Genomic DNA, 25,302 nt, shown 5'->3' with positions numbered 1-25,302 from the left:
ACTGCTAATGTATTTAAGAAATGTCTATCATATATTTGATCCCCAGTGCCACTTCCAAATTTGCCATTTAAACCCAATTTAGAGAGAACCTGAGGTCACCTTGCAGCTATGAATAAGACGCCTATTCATGTACTGCTTTGGCTAACTTGTACAGTGTCGTGAGCTGAATGGATAGAGGGAGAGACAGAGAGAGAGAGGGAGAGTGTGAAAGAGAGACAGAGAGAAAGAGAGCTCCTCAGTTGCCTTAGCAGCGCAGCTTCATTCCTTCACAGTCGCGCTTCAGTCCGGTGCAGTGAGCGCTCCGCTGCGCTGCGCTTCACGGGGCTTCCCTCACGACCGCACGTTAATTAACATCTCACGGTGCGGCTGTTCTCCCGTTATTCCATCGTGTGAGATTCTAAAATTAGTTAACTCCAGTTTGGGCTTTCTCCAAGTTTCACAACGCCCCCACTCCGGCTGTTATGAAGAAAAACGCGACAGTGGCAAGTTGATTGCAGCGCGGCTCCAGTTTAAACAGACCGTGCAGGTGTAGCTGCATATAATCCGTCTAATCGTCCTTGTCGCCGGAGAGGATGGCTCTGCAGGCGGAGAATGTGAGTGTGGTGGAGGTGTCTGCAGGCTGTGGGGAGCAGGGGAACCTCAGCATGGAAGTTACAGACTACAATATCAGCTGCAGGAACGGCTCCGTGCTCCCCAGACCGTCCAGAGTCAAAGGTAAGATTTTTCTTCTCTTTTTCTGTACACCAAGCTGTCTCTCATGAATCATCCAAGCTGAGGTGTTAAACTATATTTATGCTTTCATTTGGCGAAAGGAACCCAAACAAACAAGGTGTTAATACCCTATTGTTTTTTGTCAAACTGGTTATCAGGATTTGGAAAATGTGTCTTTAATTACTGACATCCTTTGTAAATAGCCTGCTGTTGTCACTGGAAAAACAAAACAACAACAACAACAAAAAATACCTCTTGGTAGAAAATATGTTTTTGGTCCAGCCTCATAGTGTTGTTTGCTTCTAATTACAAACTGCCACCTATGACTAATTACCTGCTCAAAAATGTAATCAGCAGACCCAATATCATTTGGCCACAGATACGGAATTTATAACACAAACAAAAATCACTTTTACCTTCTAACCATCAGAGATTTTCTCCCTGCCATGAAATGATTTGCAATCAGGACTTTCCTTTAATTCAACTTCCTCGGCCTCTTTGTATGCAATCAATCACCAAGCAGCCCAATTTGCTGCTGCTCCTCTCTGCATCAATAATGCCACAATCAGAGGAGTGCTGTGCGTACAGGCTGAGAAGCTGGTTTTTAATTCTGAATGTTAAATTTCCTTGCGTATAAGTCTCAAAATACTGACTTCCCGTTGAGGAGATTAAACCCCCACACCAGAGGAGATAAGGCCCCTGAGCTTTGTCTCCAGTAGAAAATAAGGGCTGATTAGGTAATGAGGTCTGAACGTGGGTGAGTGTTCTGTTTTAACTTTTCTCTCCCCCTCCCCGCGGCTGCTGCAGTATTGAGAAAATTTCAAATCTTCCCCCACTAAATAATTCACAGTCGTTCCTCCTCCTGTGCTGCATTACTTTTATTGACCTTATACAGGAGGCAGGCTGGAACATCAGCAGCAGTGTGGGCTCAAGCATCCGGAGAGCAATCAGAAACTGTGGGGTGTGTTCAGCGTTTGACTGAGAGAAATGTCCTGCTGACAGATAGCTGCCTCCATCTCATTCCCTCGGTGACACACACACAAATGGTCTTCTTTTATTTACCGTAATCCTTAGTGGACCTATTCCTTCTCTGCTGTCTCCCTTTAGGCCAAGAGAGAGCAATGGAGTCTGATTATGCAGCTGTATTGCTGCTCTCAGATGTGATACTCCAGTGCTGGGACACAGGAAATTAAAGCCCCACCCCCACTATCCACTTGTGGAATTACTGCTGTCTGATTCATTGAATTGGAGATTTTGTCCTTCACTTGCAAAAGGGCTGAGCCTCTGATACAGTGGAAAAAATCATATAAAAACTGTAACATGGACAGTAACAGCAGTTTAATCAAAGACAATCTGAGAAAGTCGAGTAAATACATTCATATGTTGGACCGGAGCACTGAGAATAAAACACTAAGACAGTTTAAATGAAAAATGAAGCTGACAAATTTCACATTGCAATTTATTTTCCACGCTAAAGAACTGAGCTTCTGATACATGACTTTAATATATATATAGAAGGAGGTTTATTTTGCTGGTTATGTTAAATGACTTGTCTTTCTAAAATGTATGCTATAAATACAAAGTGATGCATTTTTAAAGAAGCAAAAGCAGCAGTTTAATCCAAGTAACTCCAATAAGTTGCATTTATATATATATATATATATATTTCTGTTGGGCCAGAGCATTGAGCATCTTTAAAGAGCAATGAGAGTTGAAATGAAAATTAAAGCTGAAGAATTTCACATTATAAGTTATTTTCCATGTGTAGGACTAAAATAATTTTAGCATTGTTTCTTATAAATGTCATAAAAGTAAAAAAAAAAAAAAGAAAAAAAAAAAAAAGCTCATCACAGTGTCCCACAGTGCGAAGTGACATCTTGAAATTGCATGTTTTACCAAGCCTACAGTCCAAAACACAAAGGTACCCAGTTTATCGCATGAGAAACCCAGAAAATGTTCATGTAGAAGCAGGAACCATTTTTAGGGGGGCATTTTAGCTTATAAAAAACTTGAATTTATAGAGTGCGTTCTCAAAAATTGAACCCTTCTTTCAAAGGCTACAAACACTTCCTGCTTAATGGAAGGAGATACTTGAAGTGTAGACTTTATATATCATCTACTTACACACAACTCTTATCTCTGACCGACTTTAGAGAGCTGATCGTATTTCAAAAATTGCTGTGCGCTGTGGGCTGCTCCATTACACTGCTGCTGCCCCGCCTGAATTGTTTAGCTTCCCCTTCATCTCTAGTTTCTATACATAGAGGTTTTTAAACTGATAGGCGTGCCTCTTCAGGGAGATGTGGGAGAGTCGTGGGAGAGAGCAAAGATACTGTGTGAAGTGAAGAGAACGGGTGCATGCAGGTGTTCTTAAAACAGGAAACAGGAAGTTAGTTGTTGTAGTTTGACCCACTGATTTGGGGTTCATCCCAATATCCCTCTTTGACTCCACTATCCTCTATCCTCAGTCTTGGAGAATATCTCTGTTCCTCGCAGCTCTCCCCGGTGTCTTATTAGGGCGGAACTAAGACGCCAGGAAGAGATGCAAGTTAGGGAAAAGTGGATTTAAGATTGGGTATTGAAATGAACCCCAGGTCAAATTCAGGGCTCTCAAGAAGTACGCCAATTTGACAGAGTGGACAACTCGTGTAACTACAACTTTAGGGTCCGTCACGTGATGCCATTGAGCCAGAAAAAGACATTTTTGCTTTAACTCACATTGGTAAAGAGATGACCGTTGATCAGTGGATAAATCTTTTCATAACCCCCGCAAAATGGCTTGTTTCATTATATATAGAGCTGCATGATTTAATCATTTTATCCCCATTAATGTTAGTGAAGCACTAAACCGGAAGTTAGCCACTTGACCAGCTAAGTCTCTAGGGTGCCTGCTCTATGGGCCCAATGATGTGGAAGATCTGGGTAATTTTACACCCACAAACTTAAACTTTTTTTGCTTCGTGCACCACTGAACCTTCATAGGAATGAAAGAGGCACAGCCTTTTTATACATCAAATTGCCCCAATTTGCACCAAAAATCGCACTCTTCCTCAGAATCATAACTCTGTCAAATTTAAACACATGAGCAAGACAGACACATTTTTAGATTTGACATAAAGTGCATTTTCTGAGGATAACATAATATCTGATGCCCATCATGAATAAACAACCGTATATCCATCACACTTGTCACGCTTCTTTTGCTTCCAGGATGCCGGCATGCTGTCTAAAATCTGGAGTGGCATGATGCCGCTGTTGTTTGGTTCTGTGTAAAAATGCAAAGACGATCTCTGTGTAAATGGGGTCAATGTAATTCATAGCTGCCTGTATACCCATGGGTACAATGTTAACAGGACTTGGTTATAGCTAATTCTGCAAACTGTTAATGGTGCCAATTTGCCAAACAAATTGTACAAATGTAGATTTTTATGATCCTAAAATGTAAATGCATTTCATTCTTTGTGATGTGCATTTACATGTTTGTCCTGGAGTCCCACATTGTCTGCAGTGTTTGCTGCTAAAAGTGAAGGAGCTGCTGTAAAACTCCCACAGCACAAAAATGAAACAACATCTGACATGCATCACATTATAGTAATCATTCAGGACTCTGGAGAGCAGTTGAGTTCAGACAGTGCCCTGCTTATGTGGAACAACATCTGTAGCTGCACCTTGGCTCCGCTCGGACACTCTTCACTCCCCGCTGATTCAAAGTGGCACTTTGCTGAGCTCGCCCATCCTTTCGAATGCATGTGAGATAAGTTATCATGAAGTGGATCTCATATGCATTAAATGAACACTGCTTCCTTTTTCAAAGAGAAACCAACCAACCAGACGCCCCAGGCTCTGGGAAACAAAAAAAAACTGGGAGGATTGTTACTGCAGAGAAGCCGTGCACTGCATGCACAGTAATAGTGGCGGGAACAGCTCTGGAGTTTCTAATATCAAACCAATTTCTACGACAACTTGTCTCATAGAAGAAATTAGCATCTTGTTCCCTTTGGGTATGTGCACAGTGATGCAGACTGTCATAACATGATCACGTTAATCAGATCAAATAATTGGAAGAATTTGAAGCGACCTGGTGAGGCAGAGCAAACAGCACGCAGACGCAGGCACTGAGTGTACAAAACATTTCCTCCTTTCTGATTATGAGCCGCTGCCTCTTGTGCACAATTCACATCCCAGCGTTAAGAAAAAATCGCTGTGTATAATACATTTACTAAGGAAAATCAATAAGTGATTATAGCTGTTATATGCATTTATCTCATCAGTTCACACCATGGGAACAGTGCATATATCACAGATTATGAGGGCATATAGTATCTCCTGTAGAGTAGACAGCACAAATAAAGATCCTTTCAATGATGCGCAGCACCCCCTCAACCATGCATGTATTGAGCTGTAATGCCCTCTGTCTGCACAGCAGTTCTATTAACTCATGATAGCAGAGGATTGGAGGGAGGGCTGGAGTTTTATGGGGTTATCTAGTATCAGTCAGACTCAATGCATATGATGGAGGGCTAATTTCACTGTCAGTTAATCCTTAGTCACGTGACTCGCCAAGTGACAAAGCAAAAACAACCCTACTTTATGGGGCTCCTAATCCCTGTGCGACCGTACATGACGAGCAAGTTTAATCATTCTGAAATATATGAGCTGTGATTCCTGATCGATTTTTCCTCTAGTAAGTATGAATCTCACAGAGTTTAAGGTCACTATGGTCCTGAGAAAGTCCAATTAGTAATTGCACTGCATGGTGTCCCTTTTGGAAACACTGGGGCCTCACTGCTAGCATTGTTAACATAATGATTTATGGGAATCAAGTGGCAAACACCGCGCCTGAATGTGTAATTCGATATGGAAATCCCTCAAGATGCAGCTCCTTTAATAGCTACAAGGTGCCTGTTTCAATGAGTCCACACTGAGGCGAATGAGGAATCTCCTGTTTAATCAACCTCAACGAGTTAGGGTCAGAATAGTTCATTTCACTTCTTTAATGAGTATCTTAGTTGTAATTACAACAATAAGAAAACATTATTTACATAAGGAGGGCGAGAAGAAGTTTGTTGGGGGATGCATTTGCCTTGATCGACAGGTGTCTCAATTTCCTATTAACTGTTACACTGAGCAAGGTGGTGTATATTTCAGTAGATGGGATCTATCATTTTGTTTTTTATCATGACACTGAATTGGGTATCGAAAATCATGGATTTTCACTGGTACTGGTATAGGCTACTAAATCTATGGTATCCTGACATGCCTGGTAATTAGTATACACACTCATCAAGAACGTGGAGCCTATAATTTACAGTTAGCAGCCAGCCTGTCAGTCGAACATCGGCATTCATCTGGCTTCCTGTTTTTGTATTTGCAGAGACAGCAAAGTGGACAGGGATTTGCTGAATATGTTGACCTCAGGAGAAGCTGCAGTGCAGTAACTCTGATGATGATTTCAAGTTAGAATATTCACTTTAGTATCTCACAATAGCAGAGATTGGAGACTTTAATGGCATCTGAAGCAAACATGCATGCCTGACAATGCCTCATGGGAAATTGAATATGTGCTGAGCTTGTCCGCATGCTGCAAACAAGCTCTCTCCAACTTCCAAAAAATTTCAAGGTAATGAAGGATCAATATTATCCTCTCACGGGGAGGCATGGTGGAAACTAATTGAGTTTAATTGTGCTGACTGTAACAGTAACTCGCCTCATTACAGTGATAAAATGCGATACAGAGACAGAGCACTATGCTAAATTGCTGTCAAAGGATTCATTTGCCACCATTTTTAGCTACAAGAGGGCCAATAGGTCAAATGAGTCAGATCCACATACCTCAACAAGGTGAAATCAGTCTTGATCATGTTTTTCCTCTGTGATTAAACTGAACATGTAGCAAAGGTCAAAAGCACTCCCTATCTTCTGATTGTATCTGTTAGGATATAAGACATGCCATCACCTCTCTGAACTCACTACTGCAATTTTGGAAGGAGACAGCGCCTGATTAGCTGTGACAACCGGAGAAAGAATGATAGGGACTAAAGCCAGAGCTATTAAGTGCTCTGTGATGTAAGATAGTGATTTATTGGCAGTGTGGACACAAATCTGGCATTCGAAGCAACCTCTCTGAGGAAAACACTCACACTGAGAATGTTTGTATTCAAATTTGGAGTGTTTACTAGTTAAGAATGAAATGACTTCCAAACACAACCATTAATGGTTATAAGGAAACAGATGTTTATATGTAATAACCAGCAGGTCCCTGTGCTTGGAAAGTCTATTAGAGGAAAAAAAAAAAGGTTAGATTTCAAAACTTTCAGCCAGTTTCTTTCATGTGCTGTGTAGCAGTGAACACCATAGAAGGTAAATTACAGCAAAGGGCAGATAAATTATTTTCTAAAGTTACAAGATTGATTTGTTTTTTAGTTACCATCCTGCCAAAACCATTGCATCAGGTGGGAGTGTAAGTGGACCAAATATGAAAATCTAATAAAGTTGCTTTATTGAAGGCTTGTACTATTTCTCTGCCGTCACTGACAGATTATATTGCCTTGATACGGGAGAATGTTTTATGAGGCTACAGAGAAGTCAGTCAGTGATGGATTTGTTTATTCCTTCCCCAAAAAATATGTTTTCCTCTCATGTCTCTGACCTTCCAGAAGAGGCTCTTCATAATACGAATGAAAATGTAATTCTAGGATGTTTATCCCTTCAAGAATTGGAAATGTCTCAACAGTAGAGTACTTTGGGAAATGCACTCAGACTGATTTCTGCATATTACAGCTGTCAGACGGAATGCGTATATCAGCATTATACTGGATTACATTCATATCTATAGATTAAAGGTACCCGTCTCTCTCTGCCCCCTTTCACGCTTAACTGTCCTATCTATAAAAGCAAAATGCCCCAAAAAATATCTTTAAAGTTGCCCTTTGGTGTTATCAGGGCTGGGGAATATATTGATATTGTATCGCTATGTGATATAAGACGAGATATTATCTTAGATTTTGGATTGGTAACGTCATAAGTGTTGTTTTCCTGGTGTTAAAGGCCGCATTACATGAAAGTCGTGTCATTGAACTTACCAGACTGTTTTAGCTGTCCTATAATTTGCTTTCTTAGTCATTACATCCACATAACTGGTGATAATTTATTAGTCTCACTGTGTAAATATTTTGTGAAAGTGCCAATTGTCAGCCCTCGCAATATTTACATTAAGGTGTTTCTGTCAAACTATTTGGTTTTCTACAGATTGCCCCACCTTAGTTTACATTGACTGGTTGCCATCTTTGACACCTTGACATGTTGTCTAGTGTGTAGGATTTAGTGCCATCGAATTGTGTGCGTGCAGATTGCAACCAACTGAAAATTATCTCGTGTGCCAAGCATGTGGTAGAACCATGGTGGCTGTCACTAAAACACGAAAATGCTAAGAGTCAATGTGTGATTTGTCCATTCTTTGCTACTGTACAAACAACATTGCAGACTATATGAAAGAGGACCAGCTCCATATGAAGATATAGACGGCTCATTTTAAATCCTACAAACTTGAACTTCAAGTGCATTTCTTTCCACTCGACACTTGTAAAGATGAATTTAGGATTATCCAGGAACCCGTACAGTTTATGTCCAGGTTTACTGGCAGTTCTCCATCCCTGCCTTTTCTGATATGTTGCAAAGTTTCTTGGCAGTTTATCATCCCCAACTGTTAATCAGTGGAATAGCATTAAATTGGCAGAGAGAAAATCAACGTATGAGATACTACAATAAAACAGTGCTCTATAGCACCTCTAGTGGTCAAAAAGTCCACAAGGTAGCTTTAAAGGTGCCATATGAAGTGTTTTGGGGGCAAACAAACATGTTTTCAGTGCATTTCCTTCCTAGTTGTGAACCTGATCTTTGAAATGTTAGATCTACGTGCAGCTACATGTGTTTATGAGTATTCTTCTTTACCCTTCACTCAATTCGTTGGCGTGTTACTGCAACCAACTTTTGTGCAGCACACTTGCATGTGAATCCTCATGTACACAAACAGTACAAACAAAATATAGAGCCATACTTAAACATTTCTACTTAGCACTACCAGTTGTCAAAACTCTACAGCTTGAGAGAAAAATTGGAACTACAGCTCACAGTATGCAAACGTACTGAATACTCCCTTGTGTGCAGCAAACTGAAGAGCAAACAGTTTTTTGATGGCAGTGAAAATGTTGTTTTTGAGAGACTTACAGGCAACAAATATGGACTGGCGCAGAATATTTTGTTAGATCACAAAATGTTGTGAATTTTGAAAACGATTACATCTATCTTCATCTGTTTTATATTCGACTTTTAGACTTTATAGAGCTCTGGCGTTATTGTGAATGTTTAAATCACATCAGCTGTGCCGCTGACTCGGTGACACAGAGCTATCTTAAAAAACAGGCTACATGTCAAGTTTGTGGACGTAGTAGCTAAATCTGTCCATGGAATAACTACTTCATTTTTTCAGCATGATATCATAGTTATAACAAGATTAAGCTAGCAAGGCAGTTTTGTGTTTATATCTGAGGTATTAATTCAGTTTGGGAAATCCTGTGGTCCCTACAAAGCAATAACGTCTGCTCAAATTGGCTGGTTGAGTCAACAGAGACTAGAAATTGTCTCTGTTGCTAGGTCGTGACTGAGAGTTGGCCCACTTGCAGGAGTAGTAAACTAGGTTTCATTACAACTGATGTGACTGATTGTTTTTCAGTTATTTGTCAGACTTCATTTATTTGGAAACAGAGATCACATGAGGTAAGTGTTTTATTTTGAGAGCAAATTGCCCCACAATATGAATACATTTTGACTGTGTCCTTTATTTTGGTGTCAGCTGTTGTAAAATCCCAAACAACACTCCAGGGTAAGCTTTAGCGTCATTATTGGCACTTCAGTGATGCAGCCAAGACCGAGGCACAGGCACCAGTAATGATGGTAAATCACACCCTCTTGTGTAATATTGCAGAAGTAAAATAATACTGTAAGTCATTCAGCAAGCAAAAATGGCAAACATTCACTGAAAGTACATTCAATACCATGGAATACAAAAAAAAAAAAGAGAAAAGGAAATTCGTTGTTGACTCCCACAAGTTCAGGACTCATTTCCTGACTCATGTCTACTGCTTCACAGGTTCATTTCCAAAGGGCTTTGTGCTCACTTGTAATTTGGGAGAAGTATCAGATCTGGACGGAGCTGACAGTCATCTCTAACATTTCATCATCTCAGAGGGGCTTGCTATGAAATACAGCCTCATGGCAGAGTTCTGATTAAAAGAATAGCTCAGAATTGTGGCATCTCAGCCATATCCACTCGAAGATGATTACTGCTCATTATTGATGATCTTTTCTATAAACGTGTCAGGATGAAATTTAGCTCCACCAGTCAATCCATAAAAATGTTCGTCTTAATCCACTTCCCCTAATACATGACTTTCAAAAGACTTCCTGTCCACATTAAGTCGTGTTAATCTTCTCTTAAAGATAAGACAAGAGAGACATAATTACAGTTTGCACTGCAGATGCCAATAGGATACACAATATAGATAGAGCAAACAGAGGTTAGGTAAACAGATACAACCCTAACAGAAGCGGTTGATCTCTCAACCCTGGGTCACAGCTAAAATGTTCCACGTCACCAACTCCTGCTGCATACGAGCAACTCATCTTTTTATCTGTAATGTATTTATAGATGCTCTTGGATTTGAACACAGCTGTCACGCTTGAGGGAGTCAAAGGAACCAAAGTGAATTGTCCTGCAGTTGTTAGGCTCAGGGGAGCCAACATACCGCCGGTGCTCAATGAATAGATAATTCCATTTTCACTCGGCTGGATCGCTCACAATCTAACACAATACAGGCTGCTGAGCCTGTGGGGGCTCCCTGCTCAGTGTTTGTGTCGGACGTCTCACCAGTGAACAGTGATTATGCATATCATAATACATAATGCAGATGTGTAAATCAAACTCCTGTCAAACTTGTCACCAGCGTTGTGGATTATCTTTCAGTGGGAGAGACGAGGTGGATGTTGCTTATATGAACTTGACCGTGGTGTCAATCCTCAGCTGATGAAACTTCTCTCAGAGTCATCAGAGAATTTCCTTATCAAAAGAATAATTCATATTTGCAGTTGAAGGTGACTGGGACTCTCATATGGCAGAAGTGATTAACATGCATCCTGCAGTGTCCTGATGGGTTTAAATCCCTCAGCTACTTTTATCTCTGCTGTCTAGTTCCTCTGCAGACTGCCTGATATATTTAGATTTCGACAACTTTATTGAGGCCAAGATCAATTCATTTGCAGCTCATTCTGTCCATACACACGTCAGAACTCATAGGCAAGGCAGATATATGTCAGAGGCAACAGATCAGCATACATGTGTCATTACAAAGGACCAACAAGCAGCAGTAAGCCATCGACAGGACCAAAAAGAATTTCATTCACTTAAAATGGCTGCTGTCAGGGTTTAGTAGCCTGATGAAGGAAGCAATGAAGGACTTAAAGTAGTAGTAAGTTCTCCTAAGGGGCACATTATCACACTGGCCTGAGGGCATTACAGCGAATTCACTGGACAGGACATGGTCAGATTGGCTGATAATTCCTTTTGCTTTTTTAACCACCTGTTTCTCCCACAGGGAGTCTCTTTGCTGGGCTCCAATTACCTTGGAGCAGACTTTCACAGTACCAGTCAGGCTATTCTTCTCAGACAACCAATCAAACCAGAAAATAAATGAAAGGAAGACTTTCAACGAATGACTGATGAAAAATGACATAAAATAGTATCTAAAACATGAAACGAGTTCTTTTTTTTCCGTGCTTGACAATTGATTCTGTTTATATCAAACTTGAGTTGAGATTCAAACACTTCCTAGAAACTTATGTGTTGATATTTGTGTTGATTTCAACATTGTCCTTGCTATGTATAATGCTAGCTTTTGGTTTGTCACTATTCTGCCTGAAACCAATGATAAATACCTTAGCTTTAATTATGTCAGGGTCAAGGAGGTGCAAATGTAAAATCCAACCTGATACTGGCCTCTTAGACTTCCTCAACATTTTTATATTTATTTAAAGCAAACTGTTTTTCTTAAAAGGAAACGGTAAACGTTATGTGCAGCATGGGACCTCTTAAAGATGTTTAAAGCAGCAAATATTTTATTTATAAGGACAATGCTCATGAGTCAGCATTTCTGTTAATGGGACAATGTTAGCCAGCTGGCTAATTTTCAGCTGCAGTTCTGTGGCAAGATGCTCTGACACCAATGGAGCTTATGAAAAACAAACATCGATGATGAAATTATGTTAGCAACAAAATTAGCATTCTCAACAAATCATGCAGAGCAAATGGAAGCAGCAAAACAATGATGCAATAATATGATCGCTTCCACCATTTAGTGTATTAGCATTGCAAAGCAATATAGATGCGGCGTGGCAGTGAGACGGGCTGGGCATTTTGAGGAGGAAGATGAAAAAAGGAGAAATACAGGAGGGTCTGTCAGCAGAACAGCCCGGACCATAACTAATTCACCATGACTTAAAAATAACTTAGAAATTCTAGCTCTATACCCAAGTGGGCATTGGCATGTTTATTCTGTATCACCCTGGCCTGGGACTCAACCTGAGGCAAAAACGGCGCGTGATGATCTTGTTGAGCTACTTGCTTAGTGACAAACTATAGACTCGCTTCTCACTTTAACTTCGACAGTCACCAGGGTTGCATGTAGAGGCAGATTTCAAAAATTCAGTTGACATGACAAAATTCTGGGAATTTTTATACTTTATGTGGACAATATAGAGATGTCTGTAATTTCAGAGATTGACTGAAGTGACAAACTGATGTTTCAAGGCTCTCAAACGTTTACATGAGGATAGAATGCAAAACACTGTCAAAATTCTGTTTTTGAGGTACAATTTACAACACTATAACTACCATGACTTAAGTTATTTAGCAAAAATTTGCAGTAGGTGTTCACAGTACTGTTTACTATGGGCTCAAGTTTTGATATTTCAAAAATCGGGCTGGATCATTTGTGGAGGACAGTCTGAAGATGCTGTGTAGCGATTCTGGTGTCGGTTGAGTGAAAAATGTGGTAGAAGACAGGTTTACTTAGTTTTACAGTTTTTGCTAAAAACAGCTAATGATGGTCTGCATAGTCCAAGTAGCTCAAAGCATTTCTACTTCATTGGGGCTACATTTTATTGAAAGTTGCAAAGTTGTGGAATGTACGACTGATTTGTGAGGTGTCAGCCGAACGCTTTATTTGAGGAACCCTGACATAGGACTGGACCAATGTGCAAAGTTTTGTTTATTGTCACACAAGGTAAGGTAGATTTTATGGTGGGAAGAAGACCAAACCAGACCAGAGTGTTGCTGTAAAATATGTATGAAAGTACTGAATAGAGCGACAGTGTGTTCCTGCTCCAGCTCATGTGTTTTTCCTTCTTTCAAAGTTACATATAGTTTCACCTCTTGTGAAGTGTAAATATGTAGCTGGAGCCAGCAGCCAGTTAACTTTGCATAAAGACTGCAAACGAAGACAGCTAGCATTGCTCTCTCCAAAAGTAACCAGCACCTCTAAAGCTCACGAATTTAAAATAATACATCTTCTTGTGCTGCCAGTTTGTAACGCAGGCTTTCTGATAAACATTCATGATGATGTGAACATGTATTTTATGACTGTATTTCTAAAGTCAAGATGACAAAATGATTAGAAAAACACAGATCGGATTAAAATAACATTGCGCCAGGCTGTTGTATTGTGTTTTTATCTTCATTTTGTGATCTGAACATACAGTACTGTTTGTGTCCTGGCTCCACTCCTCATGAGGAGCGTGTGCCTTCAAGGTGATGTGTAGCGCTCTGTCTGCAGGCTCTGCTGCGGACCTTTAGACTTCTCCCATGTCGCTGTCTTTAATCAGAGGACTAAGTCAGCGCAGCACATGGCCCGCCCTGACCTTGTCCTGTTAGATACTCTTATTCTCACACAGACTCGCTGTGACAGGCCAGTGTGAGTGAAGGGAGCATCCCAAAAACCCCGTGGCCAGGCCGCCATGCTCTAACTGATGCTCAGCTGTACGGCAGGAAGGAGGAAGCCATGTGAAACACACGTATTTTAGAGGACTGTTTCATTCTCAGTTTTAATTGTCAGGTCGTCGTCCTGCACAGAAAATGTTCTGTTATTTATCTGATTTGTATTGCAAATCATTTAAGGGGTTAATTGAATGACACTAATGAAGGTAAAGATGTCGATGCAAATAATATTTATTTTTGATCTTGTTTTTCTAGTCTGACTTGTATTCCCAGGCCACCACCTGACAGTCTGTTCAGCACTCGTGATGTTGTTTGTCTTCATCATTTTCTTTGGGTTTTATTTTCTTAATTATATTTTGGCTCACAGGGTGAGCAGGAAAACATTGTCTCTCGCACAATTTAAGATGATGATTACACAAAGTTATTCTGTCTTGTAATAGACTTTGGTGTTGTTTATGTGCCTGGAGTCTTATTTCCCAGGTGAACAACCTGATACAGCCTGTTCTCCGCGTGTATTGATGTTATTTTCTCACTTTTTCATTCATCTTCTCATTTTATTATTTCATGCATGGCTTGTTCAAATGATTACTAGAAAAAACACAGACACAGATTTAAAAAAAATTTACTTTTTGTTTAATTTTGTTAGTGGAAATCTTTTGTCTACCAGCCAGTTAAATCTTCCTCCTCTGCTTCTTTCATTTGTTCTGTCACTTCTTCTTCTTTGTTCATTACTGTTCCCAGTTATTGTTGTCTCTCATGACTACAAAAAATTGGCACACAGAAGCCTTGATGAACCAAGTTAATATTTTCTGTTTACGAAGAAAGACAACATTCAAGCTGGTAATTCACTTGCAAAAATGTGCTTCCTTCATTTAGTTGATCAGTCAAGCTACATACGTAAACAGATAAATGATGTCGTCTCTCTTCTTCTCTTAGAGATGGACTCGTTCCGCATCCTGCTCTACTCTCTCATCTTCCTGCTCAGCGTCTTCGGCAACCTGCTGATCATTGTGGTCCTGATGCTGAACAAGCGCATGCGAACCGTCACCAACTCCTTCCTGCTGTCGCTGGCAGTCAGTGACCTCATGATGGCCATCTTCTGTATGCCCTTCACCCTCATCCCCAACATCCTGGAGGACTTCATCTTCGGAGCCGCCATGTGCAAAACTGTCTCCTACTTTATGGGTGAGGATGGGTTGTTTTATTTCAAACCTGGTTCAGTGTTCTGGGAAATATGCTTATTCACCTCCCTGTCAAAGTTAATTAAACCATGTGTTAATTAGTGATTAGAGGTGCTGGTAGGTCGACTCCGTTACCTTTGGGCAGAGCCAGGCAAGCGGTTATTTCTGCTCTTTTTAATATTTAAATAAAATGCTAGTTCAACTCGGATAAAATTGGCCCATCACTTTCAAAACCATTCACAACTAGCCGGAGTTGTGCTTCACAGAGATGTCAGGAACAAGAGAGAGATCCTTGAATCAAATAATTCTATAAAAGAACGAGCAGGTCATTCAGTGACTGGGTTAAAAGGGTTTCCTATTCACATTTGGTAGCTAGCAGGCCATCAAAAAATATCCTCCAGCCGTAGAATCCTGCTGGAAAATTGCTCGATATCTAACAAGAGCTTTCAGTGAGGCTTTTCTCTGGGCTTCATTTTGCCTGTCAGAGGGTAACCATCATGCTCAAAGTGCTCGAACAGTCACACGTCTTCAGGAGTGTGACTGAGCGATGAGCTGGCTCTCATCAGGCCAGAGTCAAGGTGCCACGTGAGGCCTGAGTCACACCGAAGCACAAGAGACGGCAAAAGAAACCGAGATCCGCTGAAATACTTTGTGTCTTCGCTTCACTTTGAACTTTGAATGGTTGAGCAGAGCTATTGAATGGTGAGGTCCACAATCCTATTATTGTCTCAGAAATGCAATGCACCATCTGTGAGAACAGGCTCGCTGAATCTCCTTTTCAATTACTGGGTTCTCTGAGCTGTGATAAGGAGGAGGAGGGCGGGCGGGCCAGCTGCCTCGGACTTTAAATACAAACCTTTTCTTATTTGGCCACTTTGTCTAATGCAGTCAAGGTAAGGACTGCAGAGTGGTTAACTGATAAATAATGGCTGTGAAATGATGAATCACCTTACCATATGAAAAGTGGCATTTTGTTAAACTGTGACTAATGACTCGGATGTCCTCCACTGCAAATGTGAGAGATTTTACGTCTGAATCAGCTATTTAACAACTGCAATGGATTTTTTTTTTTTTATGCACAACGTATGCAAGAATTTCAGTTGTCTAGGTTTCAATGTATGTCTCAAAACATGATCAGAGAGCAGTATTCAAGGTTATTCTGGGGAGTACCATCAGCAGCATAAGGGTGGGGCCAAGAATTAAGGTCCAGTTCCGCAAGAAGTTTTGTTCTGTCCACCGAGTCGTTTTCTCCCCCCTGGTATTTTGTTCTCAGGGCTGTACAGCATTTCATTCAATTGAGAGTTACTGAAGGGAGAAAAAAGTTCTCAGAACTAGTGAGTTTGCTAACTGCCAGTTAGATCAAGAGAGCTGCGATGTTAGCCGTCTGGCAGCCAGAGGAAGGAATCCACCACCAGTGAAGGAGCTTAATTTAGAACTGGTATGATCTGGACTCTTGGCTAGAAAAGTCTTACTAATGATGCAACTTTTTTAAGGCATTTCCTACACACAGGTCCCTCTGTGTGTTGCTTGCTTCTGTAGTTGAGCCAATACTTTTTCAGTCAGCGTTTTAAAGTTTTCCTAAGTTGACCGGTTCTTCTTCTATCAGTAGGCCTGTCAAGATATATGCAATACTGTGCCACTGACAAGTCAACTGCAGGGATTCACAAGCAATCTCTGCAATCGCTCCGTTTTTTTCAATAGGAGCTTTGCATATTTAAACTAGGGCTGCTACTAATGATCTGTTGATTATTTTCTCGATGAATAAATCAGCTGTTTGGTCTATAAAATGCCAGAAAATTGTAAAAATGTGGAGTAAAAAGGAGTGATATACCTAATAATGGCCTATCAATAAAGCTTGTTTACAAAGCACTATATGTGGATGAATGCAGCGATTTGCAAAAACAAGAAAAAGGGTGGTAAAAATGCATAAAGCACTGTTTACCCAGTCTTAATCACCACAGGTCAAATCAACAGCCCTACGGGAGCTGCCTATGGAGGGAACACAGAATCATTGAGCTTCTTGACATGAAAATTGTGCAAAATATCATGTAAATTCTCATCTACAAATGTCAACATGTAAAAACCCTTATCAATCAACCCTCCCCCCTGATCTGAGCCTCCCATGTACAAGGCCCTCTATCAGCTAAAACCAATCAATACACAGGATCACTGTGACCATCCTCTCCCATTGATTGTGCGACAAACCTGCTCAGCAAACTCATCTACCCTTTGCAAACTCATCTGTTATAGCACACACCCATTAGAAATATAATACACCATTCATCCTTCCATTCCCCCATTCGTCCATGCATCCATCTATCCTCTCCTCGCTCGATAACCACGTGAATCATCGCCCCCGTACTGCTTTGGTGGCAGTTATGAGATCGATGTTGTAATATTCTGGGTGTGTGTGTTTGTGTACGTGTGCGGTCTTCAATCACACTTGTGCATCCATGTTTGTGTTTTTGTTGCTGGTCATATGACGCAATTACAAACCTACTTACTAGCTCAGTTTGTCAGCTCCCCCCTGAGGTGCAGTTTACATAATGTATTCTAATTTGGGTTTTCGTGGCTTCCAGCAAACTTTTACAGAACTGGCTGTAAGCACATCTGCTACCTCGGACACATTCATTTCATTTGTAAAGTTTTATACCTGTGGGTCTCTTAGGGGCAACTTCCAAGTGGGAGAACTGGGTGTGAGTTAAGAATTAACTGGCGTAGTTTCAGCTAAAGAATGTAAATCTTTTACCCCAGGTGTGCTCAACAACTCTCGACTTCAAACTTCACAGTCTTGCTTAAAAGCCAGTTATCAAGCAGCCTTCTGTAAGTGTTCACCCGACCCGTGTTTAATGAACAAGAAAAAGGATTAGAGCTTCTTCATCCAAAGAAAAGAAGATACAGCGCAGGGACAAAATGCGAGCATTTAGTCGGTTAGTTGGCTGGTAATTAACTTGGCTGTACCTCTTCCAGAATCACAGCAGATTCAGACATTAGCCACTCAATACTGCCAAGTGTCAGGGAGTGAAGCTTTGATCAACACAGCTGTCTGAAAACTCGACTAGAATGGACTTTTTGCAGCAATAACTGAGACACATGAGACGTGCCTATAATGGAAAAGTGCCCACCCAATTTAATATAGACATGGAAGATGTAGCAACATCAGCCGTGGTTATATTAAGGAGCTGTCTGTATTTTATTGCTTGGTATTTGAATATGCAAAACGAAAGTGAGCCTTATGGGTTCCACTTATCTTCTTAATGCACTGTCGCTTAATGCACATACAGTATTAATGCATGCGAGAACATGAGTTATATACAGTTGTTGCAGTCTATTTTAAAGTGTGCTTTGCTCGCCGAGATTTCCTGTTGTGTCTCATGACTCATCTTTAAAGACTAAACCAATGGCTCCATCAGTTAAACCATCAATAAAACAGACGGTCAAGTGCACCTGGACTGAAATGTCCAAAGGGTTGAGAATCTAATCCCTCAGACAAGAGGCACACTAGTCACTGAGCTGTCTGTGTACCTGACACTGTGTCGTCAATTCAAATCACTGGAGTATCAGCGACATACATCACCTGGAAGCACTTCCTTCCAGTATGAATGTGCACAACCTCCCAGCTATCAGTCTTTATAAGTGTAGGGTTTGAAAACATCATTCATTTAATAACCTGTGGCTCTACTTCACACAGGCTTCACCCTCTAATGGAGCTCTGTACCCTGAGCGACTCGTCCTCATCCATCCAAGCACTGAAAAACTGCATATGAGAATGTGCTCTCTAACAAAAATAATGAACTAATAATTCCTTATGGTGGTTGGCCCCATAAGAGAGCGATAGCCAGACTCATATGGTTTTATGCTGGTTGGTAATAAAGATGACTGTTTCATAATGATATGACATGAAAATTACATAGACGATAAAGATAATAGATGCAGTCACCCTGATGGCGCCCACTGGTTTGTGGACTCCTGTTTGAAGCCTTGAGTTCGCCATTTTCATAGTGTCATCTTGGATTTTTGAAGCCAGAAGTGGCCACATTTGGATAAGAGGGTGGAGCTAACCCTAACGCTAGCTGATAGCTTGGTTAGCACTGCCTATGGTTAACTATGCTTCTGCGAATGCTAATTTTCGCTTGTAAAAAACAGGATAATTGTGAGCTTTAGAGGTGCTGGTTGGCAGATTTTGTTACTTTGGACAGAGCCTGGCTTCTTTATGCTATGCTAAGCTAGCAGTCTTGTGGCTGTAGCTTTATATTTACCGGAAAGACATGAAAGTACAACTGCTCTTCTCGTCTAATTTACTGAAAGACATCAAAAAAGTATTCCTTAAGAACTTCCTTCTACACAAAGGCTTTAAACAGTGTTTCTTTTATAATTTTATCTGTACTGTACCTACAATCATTTTTACTGCTCTCTTTGTAATTCCCTTTGTCTTTAAGTCCCACAGTGTGTCTGTTTGCTTTGTAAAGCACTTTACAAAAGTGTTATATAAATAATGCTTCTTCTTTTTCATCTCCTACTCATTATTTTTATTGTTCCTTTTGAGAAAAAGACTAAAAGTCCCACCTCTCTGTGTTCCACATTTTCACAATCAGTGTAAGCTGGCGCTGTGGTTGGGCATGACCGCCTTCGAGCATCAACAAAAGAAAACCCCCCGTGTGTGATTTGGTCTTCTCTGTGTCTGTGCTTAGCACTTGAAAGAGATGTGTGGGTGTGAGAGACTTATTGTGCGAGACTCTTAGAGTGCCGGTGCACTGTTAAGATCCGCATGTGTTGACTGTGCCACCCACCTCCTTCTGCTTACCCGGAGATGGAGCTGGCTATTTTAGTTGACCGGTAGTGTGCAGTGGTCGGCAGTCAATCAGGAATGTGTCACGGACCATGCAGGAGGACTTCACACCCTGAGCTAAGAGACAGTAAAGGCTCTTTGATAAAAATAGAAATTGTAACCCTAGTTCTGTGATCACAGGTGGTGCCTGCTCTTCCTGGCTTTTCGGAGCCCATAAATACATCTGACTTACATAACTTCTATTAGGTAGATAATCATGGCCTAGTTAGGGGGATATTATACTCTATAGATATCTGCATATGTATCCCGACTCTGTAGGCAGCAGTACAAATTTTAGCTCGGGATGCACCGATATGGATGTTTTTGACCGATACCGTTAACTGGATTATCTGCTTCTCATTGCCGATATATAACGTGTAGTTTATGTACACCCAAGGGTAAGAAAGGCTGAGATGTAGTGAGAAAATATGGATGATTTAATATTCCGTCATCCTAACTTAATTAAATCACCCTGACATCACTATTGCTAACACAACAAAAACATACTTTCCATACCTGCCAACATTAGGCTGTGAAAAAGAGGAAGATTTTCTGGGGGTCAAATAGCCTACCCTCAACACCCCTGCCCCCATATAACCCTACACTACAGATTAACACAATAAATACAAGGATGTGAAAGTATTACATTTATAGTTAACGGCAAAAGAGAGGGAGATTATGAAGCCCAGTGTTACTGTGTAATTCTCTGGTGCATCAGTTAAGTGTAAAAACTACACTGCAGAATGGGGTCTCTACGAACAGAGACAAACGGTAACAGCTGACTCATATGAACAGGCTGAATGCGCATTGACAAGTCGGTGTTGCATCTGGTGTATGAAATGTTTACATCATCACGCTGCATTTTATAAACCCACCCAGGCACCATCTCACAGTCCAAAGATAGACAAGCTTACAATTACCAAGTAGAAAAGTGATTTGCCATCGATTTACCTCACACATTAACACTGAATTCAGACAATCAAGCGGCTGTGTCTCACATACGCAGCAAGAGAGAGAGACGTGCTCCAGACTGGGTTACCAGGGTACGATGCAAATTATTGTTAACTGTAGCATCACATAGCTAGCAGTTATTAATAAGTTTAACAACAGAATCTTTTAAAAGCTCAGTGCTGGATGTAAGCTGCTGCTGCTAATTAGCTTGTGCTAACACTCTAGAGACGCTCCTTCAGCGCTGCGTCTGACCTGTTTAACAGCTGCAGAAAGTTTCTTAATTTGGTGGGGTGTTGGGCGTGTAGAGATCAGACCCTCGGTGCAATCTTTCTCTGGAACTGTGAAAGACATCCCCCCCGCGACATGTTTGGCCCTCTAGACAGCATGCTGCAGTTGTTGTTCTTCTTCTCTGTGTATATTGGCAGCAGTTTAATGGTACATGTACCACAACCCACTGTGTCAGGGGTGTAGATGCTGCCCTTTTTAAAGTCAATGAAAGCAGTCTGGCTTTGTATTATCGGCGCCATTTGTTGGCTATAATTTTAATTAGCAGAATATTGCATAATAATGGAAATATCCCATTATCAGCCCGAAATATGTCTTGCATCCCTAATTTTAGTGTCAGAAGCATTCTGGTTTCTATTTGTAGTGACGAGCAAAAAAGGCAAAACGCATTGGTGCAATTTTGAAAACCATCAGCTGATGGCTATTAAGCATTTTGTTAGATTTTTTTTCTAATTAATCTGTTTCATATAGAGAAATTTGTTTATAGAGATTAGCTGAAATGTCGTCTGGACCTCAAGTTGCTAATCAAACTGTACACAATAAGCAACACACAGAAAAAGAAGTCTTGGCCCGGATATTTGCTGGTGACACCGGAGCTCCTGACATATTGGCCTTTGCCCCCAGAGGCTTATCATCATCAGACAATAGCTGATGGCTTCCGAGACTTTGGGGTTATAAACAGGAAGTATAAAGTTGCTATGTCTCTATGCCCTGTAAGTCCCACAAATTGGCACCATTTAAAAGTATGCAGAATTAGTGATTAGCAGTCCCTGTTTGCAGTGTACCCATGGGTGTACAGACAACTATTTCTGGATTACTTTGATTCTGAAGATGTTTTTTTTTTACTATAATTGGATTTGATTGAGGAGTATGAATTTTAATGCAAATAGCTCTACCCAGAGAGACACTGAGATCAACAAGAGTTGGTGAACAGGGACCAAACTACAGTATCTAACTCCTTGTTGTTTCCAGAACATGACATGTACCTGTCTCTTTCATCCCATGCAGTGTCTTTGCCTCACCCCCTGGGAAGGCATGCATCATAGTTTGTAAACCCCTGTTCCAAGCCATTAAACCCAGGGGTTTAGGTTTGATGTATCCTGTCAGGTTCAATGTCCGTGTAGCAGCAACCAAAAAAATTACCTTTCTTGAAAGAGATGAACTGCTTTTAATAATGCACAGCAGAGTCTCCCTGGCTGCTCACAGACGACGTTTCTCTTTGTTCTAAAGTATCCCTACAACTCTACTCTACTTTTTTCTGTTATGATAAAGCTGTTCTCTTTCCTCTATCAGACTCCACATCAAATTACACCAAATATCCTCACAGTTCTCTTTCTTCTCCAAGTTACAAATTTTGCAGTCCACAACACTAAATCCTTAATCTTTTAGCTTCTGATAACAAAGCTTATCACAATAAAAAGGAGAAGAAGATTTTGCCATAGGCTTGCAGGAGGAACCATCGCCAATGGCTGATCGGAGAAGATAAATTGCTTTCAACCAAGTCATAGAACAGTCCACCACTCAACTCCTTAATATGGTTCCTGTAGATTGAATTGCACCATGCTTATAGCAGTGTGCATAATGACTTCCTCCCCTGAATGATAATGCAACACTATGGTTTAGACAGGATGTGTTCTTCTCTTGCGAAGAACAACAGATGTGGATTAATATGTTGTTGCTTCTCGTAGCGACAGGGGATCAGTGCAGTGAATATATCCCTGGGGGGCTGCTGGAGGCGCGCAGGTATGGGTTTATTAACACCATTTGTCTCACCCCGTCTCACCCTCAGAACACAAGCTATGCACCGACTTTGCTTGCTACCCCTCTGCAGATTATACATATTCATACATGCAAATACAGCCTGGCCTTGGATTGTCTCTGAAGGAATTTAACCCATGTTGAACCCTATTGAGAAAGTGTGCTTGAAGGGTGCTAGCACTATTGAGAGGAGATGGATTTTATCCTAAAAATGTTTTGACTCTTAAGTGGAAATGTCTTGGAGCCTTTTAGTCAGATTGTAATGGAGGTTGTAATGGAGGTGTTTGGGCTTTATTTGTCTAATGCATTTTTTGGCACCAAAAGTGAACTGGGAGGTTCTTGTATTGTAAGGCTGTGTTCATGCTTGTGGTTCTTACTGACTTTGTATTTGCATCTTTTACATTTTGTGCTGGCAGCAAGAAGGTGACACAGTTTATATTGTATCTGTTGAAAGATGGGGCTGTTGTCATGTTTCAGCAGCTAATCAATAAGTAGTTCTCATGCAGTTTTCATGCTGGATACTAGAGAAGATGACTGCGTTGATGTTAAGTGTTAATGTGTAACATGTTGAAGAAGCTCTACACAACTTTCAGAGCATTAATATAGCAGCAAACAACTATTTGCTGCGTGTGTTGTAATCTGAGCTTCTTTGTTCTTTGTTTTGATAGCTGGTCCGGCCGTACGTGCATGTTAGTGCATGGTAGTCACTGTGTATGTATCCCACTAACTAATTATTGCCACTCTGCACTGTATTCATATGGCAATTACTGCTGATAACGATGTCTCGACCCAGTGGCATGACTCATTGTAAAAGCTCGGGCCTTGCCTCTGGTTTCCCACCAGGTTATTGTTGCCACTGTCCTCCACGTTGAGAGCTGTGTGCAGGCAATTCCAGCTAAGACTCTAAATCATAAATATGCTCTAAATGTCATATAGAGCTCTTTTAATTAGTGAACCTTAGGGCCCAGACACATCAACCTGACATCAAAGAGCTAGTGGCAACAAAGGCCGGCTGTTGTGTCGCCTCGTGTCACCTATGTCCCAGGCAAAAAGTTGTGCTTGAACACAACGCTAAGACCAACTAGCAAGTATGTAACGTGCCAACAACCAACTAGCACGTATGTAACCTTTATTCATAGTTTGAAAATTAAACTAAACAGTAAATTAAGACCATTTTAACAAAAAAAAAAAAAAAAAAAAAAAAGGGAAAGCTGCAGCAAACATGTATTTGTGTTACATGTTCAGGGTTTTAATTTAAAGATTTCTGAGGTTGTTTTGTGTGTACTAATGACTTCTTTGTTTGTATGTGTCATTCATTGATATATATATATATATATATAAAACACAGCACATATGTTCTGCATCTGCGTCAGAGGAAATAACTGTCCATACCAGCAGGCCAAGACAGTAGTTTGCGTTCCAAAAGGGAAACTGGAAGTAGGGCTGGGCAATACGGACAAAAATTCATATTTCTGTATTTACAGGCTGACTGGCGATACACGATATATATCTCGGTATTTTCTATGAAATGGGATCCATGTTTTCAGTTGAAAGTCAAAGCCACATCTGAGATGTCACAAGCACTTTTATAAAAACAGACTGTGATCAAAATAAAATGCAAAAAGAGGAAATTTATTCCGCTGTTTGAAAATATGCAGCTGCACAACATGTAAATGAAAAATTATATAAAACAAATAGCAGGGCTGTGCGTTAACTTAGTGCACATAGCACTGGAGCTACAGAGGTTTAAAGGTTTGCAGCACAGGATGAAAAACTATAATATGACTATAACAGTGTCAAGTTGGTCGAAATCTGTTGTAGTTTGGAACAATTAAAAATCTATGTAGGGGAGTATCCATGATCTTTCAGCTGAATCTAGTGCTGGAAAATGATTTAAATCTCTTTATTTATTCTGGCTGTTAATCTTATTTATGCACAAAGCATCAACAGAGAGGCTGAGAGAGAGAAGGAGTGAGAGACACTTTGTCTGCGTTATATACGTCTTGTATATGAAATGTCTGTGTTGTCACTGCACGTTTAAAAACACATCTGTTGCTGTCTCAGTTTCACACAACAGGCTACAACTTCCAAGAAGAACGGCAACACACTATGATCCACCTCACACACAAACTAGCAGCACAGCGATGGATTGTACGTGTGCTACTGCGGTCATTTCATTTATCTCACAGACTGATTTAGCGTAGCACATGCAACATATAGACCAATGTCGCACTGCAGACTAATTAACAGACAGAGTAAACAGAGGAGCAGCTCTGTGTCTCTCTGAGTGTTGATGGAGAACTTGTGAGTGAGTGATGGGGGGCCATCAGCCACAGCGTGGGACACACCTCAAAAATTAGGGCGAAAGATGCTCACCAACAGCCTGACATTGATGGCAAACCATCGGCTTGGTGTGACAGGGCCCTCAGAGGTGCTGGTAGACAGTCTTAAACGTAACATGGCTGTAGCTTTATATTTACCAGACACACATGAAAGAACTATTAGTCTTCTCGTCTAATCTGCAAGAAAGCGAATAAGCATAT

The 25,302-nt window shown here is 40.7% G+C and overlaps 1 protein-coding gene across 1 annotated transcript in view; it reads left to right on the top strand.

Annotated features, from left to right (window-relative positions):
• The first annotated feature begins 242 nt into the window (after positions 1-242).
• Positions 243-25,302, top strand: part of cckbra (cholecystokinin B receptor a) — a 42,005-nt gene continuing 16,945 nt past the window's right edge. Inside the window, exons 1-2 of the mRNA XM_050063570.1 lie at positions 243-714; positions 14,693-14,941. Coding sequence (XP_049919527.1) covers positions 573-714; positions 14,693-14,941 — 391 coding nt within the window. The 5' untranslated portion in view covers positions 243-572. The remainder of the gene's footprint in view (positions 715-14,692; positions 14,942-25,302) is intronic.

This window comes from Epinephelus moara, chromosome 15, assembly GCF_006386435.1.
Source record: "Epinephelus moara isolate mb chromosome 15, YSFRI_EMoa_1.0, whole genome shotgun sequence".
In the NCBI taxonomy this organism is placed as follows: domain Eukaryota; kingdom Metazoa; phylum Chordata; class Actinopteri; order Perciformes; family Serranidae; genus Epinephelus; species Epinephelus moara.
Note: the sequence above shows the minus strand (reverse complement) of the source record. Positions and strands in the feature narration are given on the sequence as shown.